This window comes from Lasiodiplodia theobromae (genome assembly GCF_012971845.1).
Source record: "Lasiodiplodia theobromae strain AM2As chromosome Unknown scaffold_5, whole genome shotgun sequence".
Classification (NCBI taxonomy): Eukaryota; Fungi; Ascomycota; class Dothideomycetes; order Botryosphaeriales; family Botryosphaeriaceae; genus Lasiodiplodia; species Lasiodiplodia theobromae.
In genome coordinates, this window is record NW_023336541.1 from 1,276,664 (window position 1) to 1,298,878 (window position 22,215).

General features: G+C 52.6%; 9 protein-coding genes across 9 annotated transcripts; 6 read left to right on the forward strand and 3 right to left on the reverse strand.

The window, feature by feature from the left end:
* Nucleotides 1-558: 558 nt before the first annotated feature.
* On the forward strand, nt 559-1,184 carry LTHEOB_2233 (Ethyl tert-butyl ether degradation; the record flags this gene model as incomplete). The annotated part of the gene is made up of 2 exons (XM_035511023.1): nt 559-850; nt 1,087-1,184. 2 exons carry the CDS (start codon nt 559-561, stop codon nt 1,182-1,184), a joined length of 390 nt encoding a protein of 129 aa, XP_035365173.1.
* Nucleotides 1,185-4,031: 2,847 nt separating this feature from the next.
* LTHEOB_2234 (alcohol dehydrogenase) lies at nt 4,032-5,213 on the reverse strand (the record flags this gene model as incomplete). Its single annotated transcript, XM_035511024.1, has 4 exons — nt 4,032-4,702; nt 4,781-4,992; nt 5,046-5,142; nt 5,189-5,213. The coding sequence occupies 4 exons, from the start codon at nt 5,211-5,213 to the stop codon at nt 4,032-4,034; spliced, it is 1,005 nt and encodes a 334-aa protein (XP_035365174.1).
* Nucleotides 5,214-6,205: 992 nt separating this feature from the next.
* LTHEOB_2235 (Transcription factor cmr1 protein) lies at nt 6,206-6,695 on the forward strand (the record flags this gene model as incomplete). Its single annotated transcript, XM_035511025.1, has 2 exons — nt 6,206-6,234; nt 6,323-6,695. The coding sequence occupies 2 exons, from the start codon at nt 6,206-6,208 to the stop codon at nt 6,693-6,695; spliced, it is 402 nt and encodes a 133-aa protein (XP_035365175.1).
* Nucleotides 6,696-7,325: 630 nt separating this feature from the next.
* Nucleotides 7,326-8,842, forward strand: LTHEOB_2236 (Ornithine aminotransferase protein; the record flags this gene model as incomplete). The annotated part of the gene is made up of 4 exons (XM_035511026.1): nt 7,326-7,433; nt 7,514-7,916; nt 7,967-8,120; nt 8,185-8,842. 4 exons carry the CDS (start codon nt 7,326-7,328, stop codon nt 8,840-8,842), a joined length of 1,323 nt encoding a protein of 440 aa, XP_035365176.1.
* Nucleotides 8,843-9,173: 331 nt separating this feature from the next.
* LTHEOB_2237 (FAD binding domain containing protein) lies at nt 9,174-11,236 on the forward strand (the record flags this gene model as incomplete). The annotated part of the gene is made up of 6 exons (XM_035511027.1): nt 9,174-9,332; nt 9,394-9,546; nt 9,603-9,658; nt 9,789-10,156; nt 10,213-11,078; nt 11,132-11,236. 6 exons carry the CDS (start codon nt 9,174-9,176, stop codon nt 11,234-11,236), a joined length of 1,707 nt encoding a protein of 568 aa, XP_035365177.1.
* A 1,820-nt stretch (nt 11,237-13,056) lies between these two features.
* LTHEOB_2238 (Cytochrome p450 protein) lies at nt 13,057-14,856 on the forward strand (the record flags this gene model as incomplete). Its single annotated transcript, XM_035511028.1, has 5 exons — nt 13,057-13,278; nt 13,332-13,448; nt 13,512-14,319; nt 14,373-14,600; nt 14,654-14,856. 5 exons carry the CDS (start codon nt 13,057-13,059, stop codon nt 14,854-14,856), a joined length of 1,578 nt encoding a protein of 525 aa, XP_035365178.1.
* Nucleotides 14,857-16,018: 1,162 nt separating this feature from the next.
* Nucleotides 16,019-17,767, forward strand: LTHEOB_2239 (General amidase-B; the record flags this gene model as incomplete). Its single annotated transcript, XM_035511029.1, has 3 exons — nt 16,019-16,297; nt 16,351-17,211; nt 17,270-17,767. The coding sequence occupies 3 exons, from the start codon at nt 16,019-16,021 to the stop codon at nt 17,765-17,767; spliced, it is 1,638 nt and encodes a 545-aa protein (XP_035365179.1).
* Nucleotides 17,768-18,600: 833 nt separating this feature from the next.
* LTHEOB_2240 (uncharacterized protein) lies at nt 18,601-19,371 on the reverse strand (the record flags this gene model as incomplete). The annotated part of the gene is made up of 1 exon (XM_035511031.1): nt 18,601-19,371. One exon carries the CDS (start codon nt 19,369-19,371, stop codon nt 18,601-18,603), a length of 771 nt encoding a protein of 256 aa, XP_035365180.1.
* Nucleotides 19,372-20,254: 883 nt separating this feature from the next.
* LTHEOB_2241 (uncharacterized protein) lies at nt 20,255-22,154 on the reverse strand (the record flags this gene model as incomplete). The annotated part of the gene is made up of 5 exons (XM_035511032.1): nt 20,255-20,417; nt 20,468-21,106; nt 21,159-21,340; nt 21,439-21,633; nt 21,690-22,154. 5 exons carry the CDS (start codon nt 22,152-22,154, stop codon nt 20,255-20,257), a joined length of 1,644 nt encoding a protein of 547 aa, XP_035365181.1.
* Nucleotides 22,155-22,215: the final 61 nt, after the last annotated feature.

A 22,215-nucleotide genomic window follows, 5' to 3' on the forward strand; every position in this document is an offset into this window, starting at 1 on the left:
TCAGCCTCACCCTACTGATTCACTATCTTGCATGCACCACTTTGTTGTGATGACGATGAGGCTTGCCTCCAAGTCCCTCTAATGATAATCAAGACGTCTCTTTATTCGTTGACGCGCTGGCGCCGCACACTCATTCCTCAATCAAAGTGAAAATCTTTATTGCCCCTCACGAAATCCATGGTAGGGCAGGAGCAGAATTAAAATTTTGTCCAGCCTTTGAGACTGCATTACGCAATACCACTCACCAGATAGGCGATTCGAGTTTGGCGTAAACAGATCGGAGTCCATACAAAAGCCTACTCGCCTGCTCTTTATTTTCTCTTACTCGTACTTTCCGATATAGTCTTCATCGTTGCTACTCCGCCTCGGTGTCGCTGCTCAAGATTGAGAAAAGTCAATCTACCAAGTCAATTGTTAGTCAACGAATATTTTCATGCACGCATGCAGTGACATAGCTGACGAAGGACAAAACAGCATTATTCTCAGCCGCTTGTCTAAAACAATCCTTCATCACCACGCACAGCCATCCCTCAGCTTGATCAATTATACAACGGAAAAATGGCTGTCACATCGACCATACTCTACCCGAACACCCCGGGCAAGAATTTCGACCTCAAGTACTATCTCAACACGCACATGCCGCTCACCGAGAAAATCTGGGGCCCCCTAGGCTTGACATCGTGGAGAGTGGTTGAGTTTAAGGCTGGGGCCGACGGTGGGCCGCCGCCGTATCGCCTGAAGACCGAGACAATGTGGGAGAGCCGGGAGAAGCTGGATGCGGCAGTGACGAACGAGCAGACAAGTGCCATCTTCGGCGATGTCGCCAACTTCACGGACGAGACTTGGATTGGTATGTTGGGGGAGGAGGTGGGTTGTTCGCAGAAGTCTTGAGTGTCGGGTTATTTATCCGTGTCCGACATCTCGTACGCAGTCGAATCACCGTCCGAAAACATTTCCCAAGCTTGTTCCGAACTTAATTTCATTCCTCCCTTCATCGCCAGAAATTTCTGCCGTTTGTTTTCGGGCCTCCGCGGCTTCTGTTGCACCGCTGCGATGATTGATTTGTATCGGGTGCCTCTCTCATAGAGATCCGTTACCAGTTCCAATACTTGAGAAGTCCAGCCGAAGGATCCTTGTGCTCGTTCGAGGATGAGGTCTTGGAGTTCATCTCCATGCCGGCGTAGTCGTGATATGATCCTGTGGCTCTCAATCATATGTCTGATATCCTGGGTGTTTTCGGAATCCATGGAAATCGCAAGGCCGCCATCTCGAATGTTGGGAGAGTACCTGCAGGAAAAACATACCCTGAGATTTAATGGGGCTTTCCGGGGTTTTGCAAAGAAGTCGTTGAACGTTCGTATGAACCTTTCTGCAGGCTCACGTCCCAGCTCGTTGATTCCATCCACAAAAAGAAACACTTTCTGTTCTCTATTGCTGGAACACTCCTTTTCCAGCATTTTCAGGGTAAAATCTCGCAGATCCTCCTCAGCCCATTTCCATTTTTTGCCATATTTTCCACGGTGGACCTGATTGTCTTGGAAGAGAATCGCCAGTGATTTTAAAATCCTCGGAAATGGTTGCGAGAGTTGATGCAGAAAGGAGCGATAGATCCCAACGGGCTTGTGCGAAATGGATTCGGACCGAGAAGTGACGAAAAAGTCGGCAACAACATTCTCTCTTGATTCTTCCCGAAGATGCGTCGTTACAAAGCGCATCAGTGAGGTCTTTCCAGATTCGGGATACCCGAGGATCCACAGGACGTCATGTCGCCCAGCCATCCACTCGCCAATTTTCCTGTTGTTAAAGAACCACCGAGATGCGCTCCTATGTATCGCAGTCTGGGCGTCGTGTTTGATCCAGTTCATTGACTGAAATGCCAGAGATTGACGACAAGCTGCTTATGTATCAGATGATGAAAAACATTCTTCTGTCCAACAGAGCAATCACCTTCTTCAGTTTCCGTCGAACGGTTCTCCCTACTTGCCAAGCTATGATCTCCTTGATCACACTTGTCCGTCTCCACTATAATGTCCTGGAGGTGGTCCACTACGGTCTTGTATGTGATATCGTTCTCGCTCGAGAACTTGACCAGATTGCTGTGAGTTTCGTAGACGGGAAATACCCTGTGTTTTGGGTCGTTCTCGTTCAGCTTTCCTTGGGTTGCTGAAAACTCTGACACAAGTTTTTCTGGAGGGCCACACTGCTCCCAGCCAAATCCAACACTCCAAGAACCCATTTTGAAAAACTCTTTCTTTTTCCGCACCAATGTTGGAGACTTGACTGTTTCGTAGAAGTAGAAAGACACACAATTCTCGAGCTTATCGAGCGCACTCATGTATCCACTGTGGACTTCGCGGAGGAAAGCCGGCTTCAGCTCATCAATGTTTTCCAGCAAGTGCTGCTGCGCCGACTCTTTTAATAGAGGCCGGAGTGACTCTATATTCATTCCATCGCTGGGTACACCGAAATAGCACACTGCACGAAGCGATTTATATGCGTGGAGCTCTTCTAGTATCCTACTTTCGGCCATACGTTTGATTGCCTAAACAAGCACCTAAAATCAGCGCGAGTCTTTTTTTCGATAGTGGTAAAATATTACAATTTTTGCGACCAAACCACCCATGGAGTGTCCGATAACAATCCAGGGTCTTGTCAGGCAGTTCCTTCGTAATCGAGTCAGGGCGTTTTTGAATGTTAGTGCGATATCGCTGGGACTCTGGAAGGAATCTTTCTTCGTATCGTAGCCGTAGGTGAAGATTCTGGATCTTGGAAAGCTTTTCGGCAGAAAGTCTCGAAGCCACATCGCTTCGCCGCCTTTGCATTTGAAGGAACCGAGAGCGTGGCCGTTCAGCCCAGAAATTGCGATTATGCTGCAAGATTAGCCCAGATCGAAATGTCATCTGATCATCATACTCAATGTCGCAAGAGTCGTCAGGCGCTGAATGCAGCAAAGTGAAATCCTTAAACTCGTCGTCCACCTCGATTTCGCCATTGATGAAATCTTTACCTCCACGTTCCTTCAGCCGTTCTGGGATCTTTTCAAAATTCACGGTTGCCATCTGTGGGGCATTGTGCCCCCGATTGCAAGATGGGTCGGGAGTAAGGGACTTGATCGTTGCTGCTTTGTCGTGGTAATTGTCCTCGAGAAGTTTGAAAACATCCTCTTGGGTCCAGTTGCCGGGAATTCCGCGTAGTCGAAACGATCGCTCCCTGTCTATAACCATGGCATCGACGCAACGTGGTTAGGGGCTGTTGAGAGAAGGATGGAGAACGAGATGGGGGAAATGTGAAATAAGAGGAGAGCGTTTGAGATCACCGCGGTGTATAGTGTTACCATAAGCTGCGACCAGGTAGCCTGTCCGGCAAAGACCCTGCTGCGCCTCTGTGGCTGTAATGCGTCGTATGTGCGGGGTTGGAGGGTGCGCGGTGCAAAGCTGGGGCGAGAGCTGGCAGGCCAACATGCTAAGCCACCGTGCTAAGCCACCGTGCTAAGCCTCCACTTTATACACCGCCTCCGGGCAACCTGACGGCACACCTTTCCTACACCGCTTCCATTTGTCCCGTGGCTTTTGACTATAGGCCAAGACTGCTGACGTAGAAGTGCCAGGCAACTTTGCATTGTTGAAACAAGGTCGCGTGATTCAAGCTTCACTACTCTCTATATATTCAACCCTACCCTGTATGTTAGCATAGTATTAAGCAATCTACTCTTTTCTCACGTATTCCACGCTTCAGATCGATCATCAGCAGATTCATTGTAGGGAGCCTGGTAGAACCATACCTCAACAAACAGTAGATTGAAACCACGCATACACCATAGTAGGCGGATAAGCCTGCATCGGGCTTGCAACATCACGCAATCTGGACGATAGCTCCATCTACCCACATATGTTAATTTTCGAAGGGCGCATTTATCAACACGAAATCTGTTCTATACACCATCATATTTCATTGCTTTATCAAATCGCCGACAACTTTGAAAACGTACCACTCAGAAATCTTTATGGCATTGGTGCAACCACTGCCATTGCCTATTCTCCGATCCTGAGAACATACTTGAACGCGCTTGCCTTGCCCTCTTTTAAATTCAACAACGCATCATGAACGCCATCTAGTCCCCCAGCTACCACCTGATGAGGATGCGGCTTGAACCAGCCTTCCTGCAGCGCCCTGCCCAGATACCTGCTCAACACGAACCCAAAATCCTGACTGTCCGTGAACACCCGACGAACATCAGTCGCCGTGCACGTCACATCGTCCCGCACAATCTTGTACTCCTTCTCGAACGAATGCAAGATCTGGGCCATGGTCCCGCCCGGCGCCAGCACGCGCTGCAGCACCTCATCGCTGGGCGACGCCGACACGGCCTCGAAGACGTGCAGCAGCTTGCGGCCCTGCAGAGCACTCTCGATGTTGGCAGCAAGGTCGCCGTCGCGGTAGTCGATGATGGTGTCGCCCTTGCTCCGGTCGATGAGCGTCTCGACGAAGGACTGCGATTTGCCAGCAACGCAGATGAGCGGATGGATGTTGCTGCGGCGGGCGAGCTGGATGGCGAACGCGCCGACGCCGGAGGAGGCGCCGTAGATGACGAGGGGAATGGGCTCCGCGGTCTCTGGGCTGGGGAGCCAGGGGGTGGGGAGGCGGAGGTGGAGGTATAGGCCGCTGGCGGCTGTGAAAGCGGCTAGCGGAATGGTGGATGCTTCTATGATAAGGCGTCAGCGAGGCTGAGTATGACGAGTGTTCCCTGATTACCACTCCAGGGGATACATGGTTATTTTACCCTCGAAGCTAATCTTATCGGGGAGGCGAAACGTAGTGTTTGCCTGGACAACAGTGTATTCGGCGAAAGTGCCGTGTGGTTCTCCAGGGCCGTGGAATGCAGCAACGCGGTCCCCGGGCTTGAATTCGGTGACGTTGGATCCAACTTGGTGGATGACGCCTGCGACGTCATCGCCTGGAACCATGGAGAGTCCAAAGAGATCCGCAAGCTTCCTGTGGAGCGTCACTGTCAGGATAGTCTGGAGCTTTGAGTACAGAATATTTACCAGTCTTTGGGATTGACGCCGCTGGCTATGACTTTGATGACTATTTGGTCGGCATTTGGTTCGGGAATCGGAGAATCCACGATGTGGACGTTCAGGCCTGAGTTGGTTAGGGAAGTTCCACTTCGAAAATTCGACAAACGCACCCTGTTTGACAACAGCTTGCTTCATATCTATCTCGGTGTAAGAAATGTAGGTGTAGAGTGGATGTTGATTATTTTTTGATTCTTCTCTCTCACAATCGCCATGGACAGATATAAAAATGGGTTGAAAGAGCTTACGGCATTCTCTACATAGCCAGCTTAATCGTTCGTCCGCTGAGAAATCTCAATCAGCCGCATCATCCGTTTTTATTCGTAATTCGGATTTGCTCGTCCGCGGTTAGGAGTGTAGCTTGTCCCGTGTAGGTTTTCCCATGTAGGGTTTCCCGAGTTCGGCTTACTACCGTTCCCGAGCCGGCTTAGTCTAAGCCTAAAAGGGTTAAAAATCCAGCAGCAAGCCTATCACCATCCACCACACACCCTGGTTTCAAGGCACGGGGTCATCTATACAAGGAACACAGATATCTTAAGCATTATTAAAAGGAATAAGCATCTTTGTGAAAGCTTCATCCTGTTGCATGATGCAGTTGGGCTGTTAAGCGCTGAACATCATTGGTTTTGTTAAATCCCACCACGAATTTGACGAAGTGCTTGGAAGACGGACGAGGTCAGGGATTGAGAAGTGACCTAAGTCCCTAAGGAGACTGTGTAAATTAAAACAAGGTAAATGAAAACATATGAGTTTCTCCGCGGACAACGGTCATAGTTACGGCTTTTCCCTCCTTTTTTCCTCAACGCCAAGAGTAACGATACGCGTTGATGGACAAGAGGCTATAGAGGGACATTCGACATCAAACGCAACCTCTGAGAGTTCTCTGAGAAGATGGTGTGGTGCTTGGGAATAATAATGAGGTGATGTTGCACGAGTCATGCAATCTCGTGGACAATGCACAAGCGGGAGGCGGAGAAGTGGGGACAACTCGCAAAAACATTTGTACGCAGACCGACGCTTCAACGTAGCGTTCTCACTGCTGACAAAAGCGCCGCGAGGTTACACTGAGTCATCCGTGCTTGACCAGCCCTCGGGCCATTCGAGGCTTCCAGGGCATAACGTATTCCGCCATGTCGAGTGTGGCGGAGCAGACGCCTCGGTAAGAAGCCGTTAGTGCGACGCTTCGCACACCCAACCTCACAACAACCCCCCTGATTTGTTGACGCTGTTGCTAAGGGAAAGAAAAGGCCAATAGGAGCCGAGGACCGCGCATTGCACCTGATATCGGCCGCCGCCAACGGGTCTACGGCGCCGGTGCAGCTGAGCGAGCTGTACGAGCTGGCTGACACGCTTCCTCCCCTCAAGCCCGTCGAGCTCCTCGGGGAGTGGTCGTCCGGCGGGCTCGACACCGAACACCCGACGTACTGCTGGCTGAAGTCGATAAACTGGATCGGCGTGACGTTCCGCAGCGCGGATGACGTCAACCCGCTCGTGGTCGCGGTGCAAACAAGAGACGGCTCGGGAACAAGAAGAAAGTGGCTGGATGAATGGGGTAACGGAGAGGTCAGTCTATTCCTCAGCCCAGATGGCCCTGCGCTTCCTTGTGATTTGGCGCCGTGATGAGAACCAGAGAGAAGAGGATCTTTGACGCATTCACGGGAATATTTACGAAGCATTAATCCGGCATTACAGGTTGTTGAAGCGAAGTTTAGAGGCATTGTTTCAGCAGCGCTTTTCTGCGATAACCATCCCGTTTTAACTCACTTCCGCAAAGTTTCAGACACAATGATCTTTGGCATAATGACAGGTAAATTCAACCGGGAGGCAGGACCGATGTTTTTCTATCTTACGCGGTATAATCCTTAACTACCCGTAGTTGGAGTCTTTTCATTTCCCCATTCACTGCATAGTACACCCTTGTGATGATCTTGTGGCGATGCTGGTGGTACGAAATGATACGAGAAATTCCCGTTGATGTGCTCGTTGACTGAACAGTGAATGCTAAAATGTGTGAGTCTTATTGGTTGATACGGCCAGAAGTGGGCAGCGAGAAGAAAGGGCAGTTGACTCCTGACAAATCAGACGGCGGCGATTTCCCCACTTTCCATGATCAAGTCCGCCCTACGGAGTACATGCGGAGCGCGTCATCAACGCAACGTGGATTTACCCTTGCAATGCTGTTGCCTAGCGTTTATTATTTGCAGCCATTGTCGCTGCTCATTCGGTTGGCATTGATCTGTTACAATCACAATGGCGCCTCCTTCGGCCACCATCCCGCCTCCTACTGATACCAATGTCAACACGACCAGCGGATTAAGCAAGCAGAGCTCAGCTTATGTTAAGCTATGGCAAGAGAGAGTCCGCGGTGGCTTTGCTCCATTTCCGGCAAGCGACAGCAGTAGCAGCGCCATGGTCATCCATGTACTGAACGAATGCAGGTGGTGCTTGAGAAAGCACACAACCACGTGCTCACCGACGTCGACGGAAAGGAGTACATCGATCTCATTAGCCAGTTCGCCGTCACGAACTTTGGCCACTCACACCCCAAGATCGTACAGGCTGTTGTGGAGCAGGTGCAAAGGCTGCCACTGGTCAACACAGCGTACATCAACCCGCTCTACGCCCGCTTTGCCGACCGCATCACCAAAAAGTTCGGCTTCGACTCAATCACGACAATGCTCTCCGGATCTGAGGCAGTCGAGTCCGCGATCAAGATAGCCCGCAAGTGGGCGTACGTCAAGAAGGGTATTCCAGCGGACGAGGCGTGGGTGTTGACGACTGACCGCTGCTACCACGGCATCACGCTGGCTACAATGTCGCTGTCCAACGTCATTGCGGACAGTAAGTCCCAGTCAGGATGAATGATATGAACAATGGCTGACCTTCCACAGACTTCGGCAAGCACATACCCCACGTTGGACCTTTTTCGCCGTCGACGCAAAAGCTGATCGAGTACGGCGAGCTGGACGTTCTCCGCGAGACATTCGAGCAAGACGGCCACCGCATCGCTGCCTTCATGATCGAGCCAATTCAAGGGCTGGCAGGGTACGTCTTCGCAGTCTGCGCCCCCCCACCTTCGCCAACAGAAAACTCACCACTCACAAATCAGGACACGCATCCCCCCACCCGGCTACCTCCACGCCGTCCAATCCCTCTGCCACGACCACAACATCCTCTTCATCTGCGACGAGGTCCAAACCGGCTTCGGCCGCACGGGAACGGATCTCGCGTACCAATCCGAGCCCGGCGTGCAGCCCGACCTCGTCACGCTCGGCAAGGCCGTGACGGGCGGCATGTATCCCATGTCCGTCGTCATGGGTAAGGCGCACGCCATGGACGTGCTGGACAAGTACGAGGTCGCCAGCACCTTCGCCGCGGCGCCGCCCGCGTGCGCGGCCGCCCTCGCGGTGCTGGATGTGCTGGAGGAGGAAGGCATCGCGGCGCGCGCCCAGCGGTTGGGCGAGGTGTTGACGAAGACGATTGATGGGCTGCGCCCGCCGCATGTGGTGGAGCATCGCGGGAGGGGGAGGGGCTTGTTCCAGACGTTGGTGTTGGATGAGTCGGTGCCGGGTGTGACGGCGAGGAGGGTGGCGGCGTTGGCGGCGCTGCGGGGCGTGCTGGTGGGGAATGGGGCGGATAGGTTGAGGTTTAGCCCGCCGTTGACGATTCCTGAGGAGGATTTGGTGAGGGCGGTGGGGGTGGTTGTGCAGGCCATTAGGGATGTGGAGGGCTTGGGGGAGTTTCCTGGGAGCGAGTTCCTCAACTGAGTGGTGGTGGCTGTGGAGCGGGATGCGGAATCTATTGCATGGCTTTCGGGTATTCCATGGCTTGGACAGGTATCGCGTGCAGACGCAGATGAATATGCGCATGCAATAGCGGCTCCCGAGGCGTTGCCTTCCTCGTCGGGATTACTTTCCCTTTCCGGAGAATCCCACTCTCGGCTCGCCAGAGGTGCCTATTCAGTCACAAGTCGGCTGTAGAGGATTTATATCAGCAGAGAAATAGCACCAAATTTTTGATTCTGAGCATTGAGAACTATTTCGCTGAACTCAATTCATCCTTTCTCGTCCATTCAGCAATTGCTGTATTGTTTCAGATATGGCCGCCAGAACCGCCGTCCTCAGCCCAAACGCGCCAGCGCCCAGCCCGCTGATGTCACAAGCAGTCATCTACAACAACACTGTCTACTGCTCTGGCTCTCTTGGTATTGATCCCGCAACGGGAAAGTTCGTGGACGGTGGCCCTTACGAGCGCACTGTAAGGAACCTTCATCTTCCTGAAGATTCGGGAATCTAACGCCAAAGGATGACTCTACTAGGCTCAGGCGATCCGCAATCTTGGTGCAGTACTCGAGGCCGCCGGGAGCAGTCTGAGTAAAACCATTAAGGTCAATATTTTCTTGTCGAGCCTGGACTACTACGGAGACGTCAACAAAGCATATGGAGAGGCTTTTACGTCCGATCCGAAGCCGGTAAACTCTTGCAGACTCCTCAAACTATGGCAGAATGAGCTGATCACCCCTTGTAGTGCCGAACATGTGTGTCCGTTGCAAAGCTGCCACTGGACGCGGAGGTGGAAATAGAGTTGGTTGCCGGTTTGGCGTAGAGAAGGGGGCTTTGCCGAAGAGCAGAGAAGCATCAAAAGGCCGTGTTGGCATGGAATGCAACGCGGAATTTTGTGTCCTCTAAAGACAATGCAAAAGATTAGCGATAGCTTTGGAAGCCTGCCCGATTATCGAATTCGTGCCAAGAGCTACGCCGACGTGCAAGCTGCCGTTAAATTCTCCGCGTTGCATAAGACTCGCTTATCAGTCATCACGACCGGTCATGATGCACTAGGTCGTAATGTCGCAGGCTCTGGACTCATAGTCGATCTTTCACTGTTGCAAGGTGCTCGTGTACTGGAGTCCTTCACCGCAACAGCCGAGGGTGTCCGGGATCTCGAATCCAATGAAAAACCGCAGACAATCGTGCCCACGGATGGAGTGCAGGCTGCAGTGACGTTCAACCCTGCTTTCAATGGCTTGGACCTGAACATGGCCCTTGCCCCTTCGAACCTGTTCTTTGTGGGTGGCACGTATGGTAAGTGGCCCTCACCACTTTCTGGTCAGCATAGGAAAAGGGCTAAGTTATAGCAGCCGGAGTAGCAGCCGCCGGCGGTTTCGGCCAAAATGGCGGATATGGGCCTTTGACTGCGCAGTACGGCCTGGGAGTTGATCAATGGCTGGAGGCAGAAGTTGTCACTCCCGATGGCGAACTGGTGGTTGCCAACGAAATTTCCAACCCTGACCTCTTCTGGGCTATTGGAGGCGGAGGTGGAAGCACCTTCGGCATTGTCGTTGATGCCACATTCAAAACCCACCCTAAAACGCCCGTACTTGGCTTTTATTGGTATATCAATTCCACGCTGACGACCAACGACACGGACCTGGCGGAGGGTCGCACGCCTACAAGCGAAGCGTTAGAATATCTACTTTCAGAATTACCGGACCTCCACAGTAAAGGAATTTCGGCGTATATCTACATTTTCCCTGAACACATCAGGTGCGACGCCATTCATCCGGGCCTTTTAGCGAACGCTTCCAATGCTAATGGAATGTGGGGGCCGATTCTTGAGAAGATGCAGTCATTCTCTGGCATGACTCCATTCCAGAGCAAGCATCATTATTTCGACAGCTACCAGGAGTTCTATTCTACCACCTATGGGACATCTGAGGATGGTAGCGGTCCTCCCACAAATGACGGAAATGTCCCTTACGACAGCCACCTGCTGAGCGCCGAGCACTTGCGAAGCGAAAATCTCACCTCTGCGCTTCGAAGCACAGGCGGGAACTTCGGTGTCTTGATGACGACGCCTGGCATGGCAGTCAGCGATGGGAAGAATACTGCTGCCAACCCCGGTTGGAGAAACGCTACGGTATTTTTGAACGGATTCAAAACCAACACTACCAATGTTGATGGCTTGCGAGAACTAGCCCCGGGCATGGGGACATACATCAATGAGGTTCGAAAACGTCCAGCCATCCTTTGTAATACATCCTGCTGACAATGGACTAGGCCAGTATTAATGAGCCCAACTGGAGCAGCAGTTTCTGGGGTTCGAACTATGCTCGTCTATCTGCACTGAAATCCAAGATTGATCCAGATATGTTGTTCTGGTGAGCCCCGGCATCAACGCAGATCATATGCATGTTGTTGATGGGCGACCTTGCTTGGTTCAACCTACCCCGAGCAAACCATCGCTGTATGCGCCGCATACAGAGAGGATCGTTGACGCCGACATAGCCAATGACGGTATCTTTCTCTTTGGGAGGCAAGAGTTGATAGGCGCCCAATTCCCAGTACCAGAGGAGTTGATCGGGTTGCAGTCCTAAACATGCCATGCTACCGAACGAGGGCCGAGTCTGTTATGTGGACCAGTATGAATGAGGGAACTTGAGGGAGGACGATCGGGTTTGTGAGCCTCAATATGGCATGCCAAAGTAGATGGAATAGCTTCAGAAAATGGAACATCACGCTTGCCTATCCCCACTAGAGAGTCAGAAAGACCCAAAGAAGGTCAAGTGTTGCAGTATTAAGAGTGATCGTGCAGTGGACAACCCAGCCAATCAGAACTCCCGCACGCCGCAACAGCCCGACGATGCTGACTTGGCGATCGAAAAGCCAGCTTTCATCGAGCATGGATGGCCTGCAGTAATGTAGTTTACGCACATGTTAGTTCCGATGAGCCAGTATTATAGCTGTGCAACACGTAGCCTCCATCTACAGCTCAGCCTCCTCTGTGGGAACGTCTCAGGCCAATCTTAAAAGCTTTCCTCAAAGCTGCACCTCGGATATTACCACACAACAGTTGACAAATCACACAACACTGCTTTATATGCTCGTAGTAGTAGACTACATTTAAGGTGCAAACACGTCACGAAATCACATGTGAAAGGAGCACGATGCTCTGGCGCAAAACAGAATACCCGCAAAATCAAATCTTTTCGGCAACCAAAACAACAATGCGATCATCAAGCAAAACAATAAGCATGACAAATGCACATGGTGTTGACCAAGACGATTGATAAGTTGGTGCCGCCGAATGTAGCCGAGCGCCGTGGGAGGGGCAGGGACTTTTTTTTAGACGTTGGTGCTGGATAAGTCAGTGCCGGTGCGATGGGGATGCACATGTGATCACTCAACAGACGGGTTTTACTCCGGATACCGAGGTACGAGGCTATGCATGGTACACTGGTCATTTCCTCTGAGAGTTAGGACTACACACTAAGAACCGACAGGCACTTCGGATGGCGGGGATCAAGGCACCGCCATATCAATTGTGCGAAGTTGCCGGCGCACCCGATGTGCCGGTCGATCTTGACACCAACGACATCTTGAGCAGAGTCGCGATGACGCGCTTCTCCATGTCCAAGATCACTAATTCGCCCCTTACCCCTGCTGTGTTTGAAACTTTGGTAATGCGGCATTTCTGTGATTTGAGGGAAGTGTGGAGAATAAACTTTAGTTTGATAATACTTGTGGAAACCCAACCTTCGTAGCCTAAACCTAACTCTCGCCAAGACTTTCTTTTCAGCGCTGTAAAACTATAATACTTGTACATACATCTACATAGTGATTGGGAAAAGCTTTTTCTCTTGTAATTGACAGCCTTAACTGTCTGTGATCTGTTAGACTCCAGGATCGACGATTCTTAGACCGGCGGCCTTTTCGGTGATTGAATTATTACCGTGAAAGTCGTAAAGCTGTCGGCCGCCGGTAAAAACCACTTCCGTGAAGTATAACGTCAGAGTTCTAAATCAAGCGAAGACAATTCAGAGATATTACCCACATATAAAGAATCCTGGAGATGTCTTTTACTTACTGCAAGCCCGAAACCTGAGTTCAATCTCCTGTTTCACCCTTTACTTCGCGCTGCGAGCCGTCTTTTTCTGATCCTCGAATCATTACCGCTTCCAGAGAACTGCTGCACAACCACCACGATGCTTGAGGTTGTACTTACAAGCGACAAGCCCCTGGGTGCGCCCACGATTCTTGCTGCCGTCATTATAACCTTCACATTCTTGTGGTACTGGGCCAGCGATGAGAGACCCTACGCGGGTTTTCCTATTGTCGGAAAAGAGAAAGGAGAGTGGATAAACAAGAAAGCTAAAGAGCGCTTCCAGATGCATGCAACCCAAATACTCAAGCAGGGTATGAGTTTGGTATGTAATAGCTGTATTCTACCGTTCAGAACAGAAGCTAACAGCACCGATAGCATAAGGGCCCGTTTCAAGTCATCGCAACTCATGGTCCCACCATCATTCTTCCTCCAAGCATGACAGATGAGATCCGCAACGACAGCCGCCTTGTCTTCAACGGCGCCTCCCGCAAGGTAAGTCTCTTCTCAAGTTCGTCCCTGTTCCCCCACGGGCACCACTGACCGCTCTTCCTCCAGCTCTTCCTCGGCCAATACCCCGGCCTGGAGCCCCTCAACTTCAAAGGCGTCCAATCCGACATTTTCACAGCCACCATCCGCCAAAACATCACCCAAACCCTCAACAGCCTCACCGACTCGCTCACGGCCGAAACATCCTCCCTCCTCCGCACCAGTCTCCTGCCCCCCTCCCGCATCACCAAAGATGCCTGGACCCCGGTCCACTTCGCGCGCATGGCGCCTACCATCGCAGCCCGCCTCTCGGCGCCCGTCTTCCTCGGCGAGCCGCTCTGCCACGACGAAACCTGGCTCAACATCTCCATCACGTACACGGTCAACGTCATCGCGGCCGTGCACCGCCTGCGCACGTGGCCGCCCTTCCTGCGCGCCCTGCTGCACCACTTCCTCCCCGAGTGCCGGGCGCTGCGGGCGCAGGTCGCCGAGGCGCGCCGCATCATCGAACCGCAGGTGGCGGCCCGGCGGCGCGCGAGAAGGGACGCGGCGGCCGCCGGGAAGGAGCCGCCCGCGGCCCGGGATGCGCTGGCGTGGATGGAGGCGCAGGGGGTGAAGCTGGCGAAAAATGAGCGCGCCGTGGATCCGGTCGAGGGCCAGCTGCTGTTGAGCTTTGTCGCGATTCATACGACGAGCTTGACGCTGCTGGCGGCGTTGTATGACCTGGCGGAGCATCCGGAGATGGCGGAGATGGTCAGAAAGGAGATTGTGGAGGTGCTGAGGGAGGAGGGTGGCTGGAAGAAGACGAGCTTATACAAGATGAAGTTGTTGGACAGTTGCTTGAAGGAGTCTCAGAGGTTGCACACGCTCAACGCTGGTCAGTATCTGCTTGAATGATTGCGGAATGTTCGGCGACTAACGGTGCTATAGTTCTTATGAATCGCCAAGCTACAGAGGCCGTGAAACTCTCAGATGGCACGATTCTTCCCAAAGGCTGTATTATCGGCATCCCTACCTACCATATGCGCGATGACGAGAACTACGAGAATCCGGATAAATTTGACGGCAGTCGTTTCTTGCGCATGCGTCAGGAGCCAGGTATGGAGACGCGCGGACAATTTGTTACTACGTCTGCGGACCACATCGGCTTCGGGCACGGTAAGCAGCTGATGATGTTCCTCTTGTTGTCCATAGCTAACAAATCACTCAAGGGCAACGCGCCTGCCCCGGTCGTTTCTTTGCTAGCAATGAGATCAAGATCGCGCTAGCCTACCTGCTCGTCAATTACGAATGGAAATTTGAAGGGGGCAAGCCACCAGCTAGGAGTTTAATGGACTCTGAATACGTCGCAGATCCGCAACAAATGATTTTGGTAAAGGCGAGGGAACCCGAGTTGGATCTTTTCAAATTGTAGAAACAGCTTGAACGCCCGTATGCCCGTCTCTACGGGCGGATTGTTGAGGTATAATTTTGGATCGGGAGTAAGCTACGTTTTACAAACCAGAACTGCGTGCGGCTTGGGCGTTGGTACGGACATCTCAACTAGTGACCAGTCTTTAATTCTGTTGTAGCTGATTGCTTTCATGGTCCTGCAAATCAGTGAGGTCTCGCTATTTTGCTGGGCCATCTTTTCTGCCGTGAAAGAAACGAAAATGTAATCTGGACGTTACAAGGGGAATTGGGGGAAATGTTTAGTATATGCAGGATAAAGTCCTCAATTAATGCGTGCAGACGAAGTTGATAGCATAATGATGGGCAGGTTAGGTCAACACCTGGACGAACGGTTGCTCTGTGGCGGGGTTTCTTCCCACATGAATAGCCGAAAAACAGTAGCTATGCAGAGACAGATTTGCGACAGTCCGTCCACCTGTAAACCAATTGCGGATGCACGGAATGTATTCCAATCCCGTAACCTGAGCAGATCAAGTCGGCTACCGGACCCCGAATACCCGTCGTGGTGTTCCTCTCCGGGAAAGGAATCGTAGCTAGAAGCCATAGAGTAGCAATCCGTAAGTTCCGCAATAAAACCCACTTAGTGATTTGAAATGTTGTGGGTCCGGGACTCTCCGGTGGCAGGGCCAAGCTCGGGAAAAAACCCATCCTAGTCCCTTGATCGTCTACCCCGCAAGCCTTCTCATCATGTCGCGTACCTCATGATGATGTATGTACAGAGCTCCTGCTATTGCCCGTGCGCGGAATAGATTCCGTCACCAACTATCAAACGGGCACATGGCACGGATACATAGTAGCCATGTCAGCTCTGTAGCGGCTACGATATCGGAATTAAACCCGTCTCGTCGTATAATGATTCGCACTAAAGTCGTTACTCGAACTCCCTAACCGGTCTCATCGGCGAAATTCGGTAGTTTCTGCTCTTGCGAGACGTAACCGACAGCGAGCGCCTCACTAGAAACCCCGGGCTTGGCTAGACAAGATCCGTATCTGGAATCATTTATTTGTCCCGCAGGCCATATAAAACCTCTAGATGCCGTTGAAATTGACATGTATGCTGCTTCAATTCACAACACCAGCTATTCCGCCACGTGAACACCGCAACCCTCTGGCCTTCTTTCATTATGTCGGACCACGGAAAATGGCACGCCATCTGCAAGTCTAAACAGAAACGCAGAGACGAAGCGATACCACAAGCCTGGAGACTGGGAATCTCAGACCAATCAAAGGACAGAAATGTCATGGATGTGCCCACATCATGCGGCATCTTGTCGCCGGAAGAGGTCCGCATAACTTCTGACTACGATGCTGTCAGCTTGGTCGAAGAGGTGGCAAAGGGCAGGTACACGGCGGAGGCGGTCACTGTCGCGTTCTGCAAGCGTGCTGCTATTGCACATCAACTGGTAACACACACCACGATCGGGATGCTCTCAGATCTAGGCTCACTTCGGCATAGACCAACTGTTTGACGGAAATATTCTTTGATGAGGCCATCAAGGATGCCAAGGCCCTGGACAAGGAAAGACTGGAACACCCGGACAGACCTCTCCGCCCATTTCACGGGTTGCCCATCTCCCTCAAAGACTCGTTCTTCGTACGGGGTCACGATGCTACCATAGGCCTGGCGTGCTTCGCGAACGATCCCGCCCAGCAAGACGCACCTCTGGTGTCCATGCTCCGGGATCTGGGAGCCATCGTTTACTGCAAAACGAATGTTCCCCAGACACTACAGACCTCTGACACCGACAACAACGTTTTCGGCCGCACCGCAAACCCGCACCGTCATTCCTTTACGGTTGCCGGGTCTACCGGCGGCGAAGCGGCTTTGATAGCGCTCCGGGGGTCAATCCTCGGCGTAGGAACCGACATGGCGGGGAGCATCCGCATGCCGTCCGCGGCCTGCGGCATCTACGGCGTCCGCCCCAGCGCCTTCATTGTCCCCTTCGGCGGGCAGAGAAACCCGGTTCCGGACGGCATGGTGGGCATGGAACCTACCGCGGGCCCAATGGCAACTACCATGCGCTCATGCCAATTTTTCCTGCGCACAATCATGGCAGCGGATCCAACAAAGTACGACTTCACAGCCGTGGGTCTGCCCTGGATGGGCAAGGATTTCGTGCCGTCGGGGCGTAAGCTGCGGATTGGGTACGTGGTAGACGACGGCGTCTTCACGCCCTCTCCGCCTGTCCGGCGCGGCCTGCACGAGAGCATGGGTAAACTGGAGAATGCGGGCCATACCATCATTCCCGTTGCACTCCCTGAAGTTGCCAAAGCCGTCGATCTTGCATATACCATGTTTGGAATCGATGGTGGAGAGGTATGTTCCCTGGCTGCTTGCATCTCCAACGTGACAAATGGAATTGACTTGTTGTTAGTACCTCCTCAAGCGCATGGAGTCGACTGGTGAGCCAGTTGTACCATCCGTCCTGAACATGGGCATTGTCTTCAACAGTGACGGAAGTCTGCGCTCGCCCGTCACGATGAGCGGTTTGATGCGAGCCAACGTCTCAAGGTTCCTGATAGCGGCGCTCTATGCCGAGCTTTGGCGCCAGCATGAACTGGACATTATCCTCATGCCTGCTGCACCACACACGGCGATACCGGCGGATACGTGGACTGCATTATCGTACACAGTGCTGTGGAATGTCTTAGATTATCCCGCATGCGTCATACCGGTGGGCAAGGTGGGCCCGGGCGATTTGAAGGACCACGCTGCAGGGCACGGAGCTGCAGACGAAGCCGTATACAAGCTGTACACTGGTCCGGAGGAGTATGCAAACTTGCCTATAACAGTGCAGTTGGTTGGAAAGAGGCACCATGATGAGGAGTTCACCGCCTATGCAATGCTTGTAGATAGTATCATACGCGCGTAGTCGTGTTTGTAGCCGTGGCTTATTTACGCCAGTAGGGACGTCCTATAGCTCAAATTCTCAGCAACCTTGGGTCAATGCTGTAGCTTTAAAAAAAAACCTATTCCAAGTGATTAACTGTATTTCGAGAAGCTATAGATCTTTGTGCTTATACATATGCACAAAGTCATTCAGCTCTTTAAGTGAATCTGTCACTATATTTTGCAGGTACAGGCAGCTCGTGTCCCCGGAGCACGCCGCTCCGATGATCATCCTCGTTAGCCATAACAATTCCGTGATGGGGATTATAAACCCCTCCCGCCGAGATGGCTCGATTCCTTCCTTTTCCGCCACTACATCCCATATATCCTTCCACCGGTCCGTCGCGCGCAGAATCGTCTCGCCTGCCATGCTGGTCAGGCCAGTCTTTCGTATGGTTGTGGCTGTGGAGAGCAGCCCTGGAAGGAATGGTGACTGTCAGAAATAAATTCGGCTTTGAACGAGAAGTTGGGCTCTCACCAAATGCAGTGACAAGTACATGGAGTGACGATAGAGAGCTGTACATTGGATCGTGTGGGCCGGGCCAGCAATCCTGTAAAAGTGATGACACGATGTCCGATAGCGACAGGTGCTGGCACCGTTTGTCGTTCGTACGTGGCAACAGATCTGCATCATGTGAAGCATCTACGGTTAGGGGCTGGTCCAAGTCAGGAAGGTCACAAGTCAGCTCGAATGGGGCTATGTGGGGCGCGTTGTTCAGGAAAGCCGCCAGATACACGTCCAGAATGAAAGTCCAGGTAGCTAGTCTACGTTACTCCATCAGCTGGGGAGGTTCCCAAAGCAGGAGGGTAAGGCCATTACCTCAGAATGCACTCTTCTCGAAAGTATTCATCAGAGCTACAGATCCGGCGGTCACGTTTAAAGCGCAGCAGTCCGTACTGGCGGACGGCGGCAACAAGCTGCGGGTGCCGGAACACCCTTATCCGGCGCCGTGTTTCGCAGTGATTCCTGGCGCCTTGCAGAGTGTGGATGATTTGGGCTGCTTGGAGGATATCGATCTCGACTCTCGATATCACTTTCTGCTGATCCCCCTGAGCATTTTCCCGGATGCCCAGAGTGAAGATGGCGTGGCTGAAGATGTACTCCTCTGCAAGATCGAAGAAAGAGGTTGCCGCGATTGCCGAGTCATCGGGGGCGGAGAAGGCTGATCCAAACATGAAAATGGCCAGAAGCAGATGTGTCTGGGTGGTGCCATAGTTGAACGAAGACGGGTGCATGACAGGATTGTATGGGTGCACATAACGGAAGTATTGACCGACGAAGGTCTGAAGATTGCCGACGGTGAATACGTTTGCAGCGAGCTTCCAGTCGAAGCCTTCCTGTTTGGACAAAGCCTGGTGCGTTTTAGCGAGCTCGGAGACCATCTCTCCAACGCGAAGATCCATTCCGTCGCCACAGGTTGGATGCTTGTATTGGCCACCCGCATCTAGCCAGAAATCTAGAATGTCAAATGACCATTGCTCAGACTGGTGGAACCCCGCAGTGAGGTTCTCAGGCTCCCATCTCAAGTGTGCAGCCAGGCTCCCCTCAGGCTGCTGCAATTCGCCCGTTGCAAACGAGTCTTCCATGACTGCTTCTGAGTTGTTGGCGTTTGTTGGATCAGTGAATCTCAGAAGATATTTTGGCCCAGCAAAGGACCGGCTGACACTGCGATGGGCAGCATCTGGCTCCTCTAGGCAACTCGGTGGATTTTCAGCCGAGTGCGCCGCAAGATGTGTGTATGAACACGACCTTCCCTGCTGAGCACAGCGGCTGCAGGGGCTGCCCTTGTCACACGACATTCTCATCTGTCTACAGGTCTCACAGGCACTCCGTTTCTTACCGCGTTTCGCTGTCGGCAAGACGACGTTGCGTTCGTCAGCCGGCGCGCAGGTGCGGATGTGGCGGCGGACGACGTCACTGGCAGTTCTCAGTGTCTGTGCGTTTGGAGATGCGGCAATACCTACACGCGTGAGAAGGTCTTCCTGCAAAACGGACATTCCCTCCTGCGTTGACCGGTATCTACGAGAGGACCAGTCAGCTGTGCCGTTTACTACACGGGGTTTAACGTACGTGTGGCTGCGTGTCGGAGCAGGTGACTGCTAGTCGAAAACAATTTATTACACGAAAAGCACCGATTTTTCAATTCGGGCGTAGGATTCGCCATCTCCTGCTAACAATCCGGGGTGGTGATGTGGAGAGAAGTTGGATGGGTTAAATCCCGACTACAGCGCATACTCGCAGCAGCGCACTGGCCAGCCGGGAGGGCGCTAACGTGCGGGTTTTCTTCCGAGCCCGCGGGTTTTATACCGGGCGGCTGCGGGGCCGTTTCACTCATTACCTACGGCGGGGGAAGCTAGTCTTAAGCCGTCTTTGGAAACCTTCGACCTCACTACGCTTTTCAACACCAGTCATGTCGGATACGAGGATGAAGGACATTGCTAACGGCTCTGTAATGCTGAACTGCTGTCTCTACCTTGCCTTCAACAGAACCAGGTCTGTTTCTTGTGCCCCTACATCAATCGCCACTTCCAGGCTGATGTTTTCTCCGGACACGTAAAGCGTGTCTACAAGGAAACCATTTTTGTAAACGCCATACTGGCCAATGGGAAGATTCCGAATAGGAATGTGCAATCTTCAAACCGCGAGTCAGCGGACATTCAGTCTTGATAGAGTGCCACTTACGTCTTCTTCGATCCGTCCCAAGTGCGCATGGAAATAATGAGCACACCCTTCGTTCCCTCCCACGCTCCTCGCAAGAAATCAACCCCGGAATCCAAGCCGATTCCATCTACGAAAGGATACTGTGAGAAGTGTTCCTTTGCCCACGGCTTCTGCCACATTTCTCTCTGGCCGTCTGGAACATTGAGGCTCGCATACGCGATAGCCGCATTGCCCGTGAACGGGTCCACGTATGTCCAGTTTCCTTGGTTGTCCGCGATAGTGTTGTTGCGGGGATAGAATAGGCCACCTTGGTCCCAGGATGGATTGAGGAACTCGTCTGCGTGACACAAGAGTCCGTCACAGGTTGACTGATCGCCCACCTCAGAAACCCACTGCGCAACGTATCCAAACAGAGGTTGCGGAAACGGCCCCGCGGGCTTGTTCTCAGTGTGTGCTGCTATTTTTCGAGCTTTTTCCAACGTGTCCCACGCATAAGGGTCAACGTCCTCACTTTTAGTAAGCTTTCGTATGGCCTGAGCCACTTTTTCGTTGTTCAGGTTGATGCGCCCACCTGGAGCATGCGTTAAGAAACCCAACGACTGGGCCGGAAACAGTGAGTGAACGAAATCGGAGTTCCAGCTGTTCATGAACGCGCAGGCCCTTTTCGCTGTCAGGAATAGCTGTAGAACGCCGAGCTGGCACGTCAACTCACCAGGCGGTAAAGCCGATGCCTCCGTCAACGGTACGATCTTGCTTCACCATATACCAGTTGATGAAAAACTTGTCTTCCTGCAAAAAGCCGTTTTCATCGCCCCAAGCTGCGGCGTAGTTATTCAGAACTTTGTCAGCAACAGCTGTTCCTTGACGCACATCATTGTACCGCATTGCGATAATCTACTCGGGTCAGCGAAAAGACCGAATCATGCGGGTTGTCCGGGCCACACCGGAAATTGATTGCACACGACGAAAACGCAGTTCGGCTCGCAGCAGACCCCTTTCCACTTCTCTCGTTCCATCTCGGCAAGGATGGCTTGCTGCAGTGTGCTTCGGGAGTAGGCGAACTTCTCCGGCCCAAATCCCCAAAAGATCGGATCCCAAACGAACTCCAGCGCCCCAGGCTCATCATACTTGTCATCGTCGAACAGCATTGCGTGCAGTGAGACCATGAGAAGAAGATGTCCGGAGTACTACACGGCATATTAACCTCGCAAGTCCTTCGTCCCGCAGTCTGTTGAGCGCCTACCATGATATTCTCTTGCTTGTTCGGGTCAGACCACGGCTTCCGCAATTCCACTATGTCAGGATCGACAAACTTGCCGCTCTGGCTGGTAAGGTACCAGTAGCCCCAGACTTCCCTTCGCAGCATCTTGTGGATCAGCTGCTCCAGGAGTTGTTTGAACACGGATCGGAGAGCTGGTAGCCGGTGATAGTGCGAGGCTCCAGCGGCATAGGCCATGACCGCCAGTTGGTACCGGTATGCGTCAAGCCATTCTTGCCCGGGGTCCTGCGTGCCCATGTGACGCCATTCGCCGTCAGGCTGGGTGGCGAGATTATGGAAGTGGCGAAGGTAGCCAGCTTGTTCGTTTGAGAGCTTCGGGTAATCGGAGAGAAAGTCCGACGGGAGCTTTGGAGGAAGGCTGCTTTCAACACGGAGAGTGCTTCCTCCACCTCCCCTGACGTCTTCTTGGGTATTCGTCAACGTTGCCATGCTTGTCTACCAGAAGGATTGTGCGAGCTTCGCTCTCGGAATGAAAGGGAAGGGAGATGCG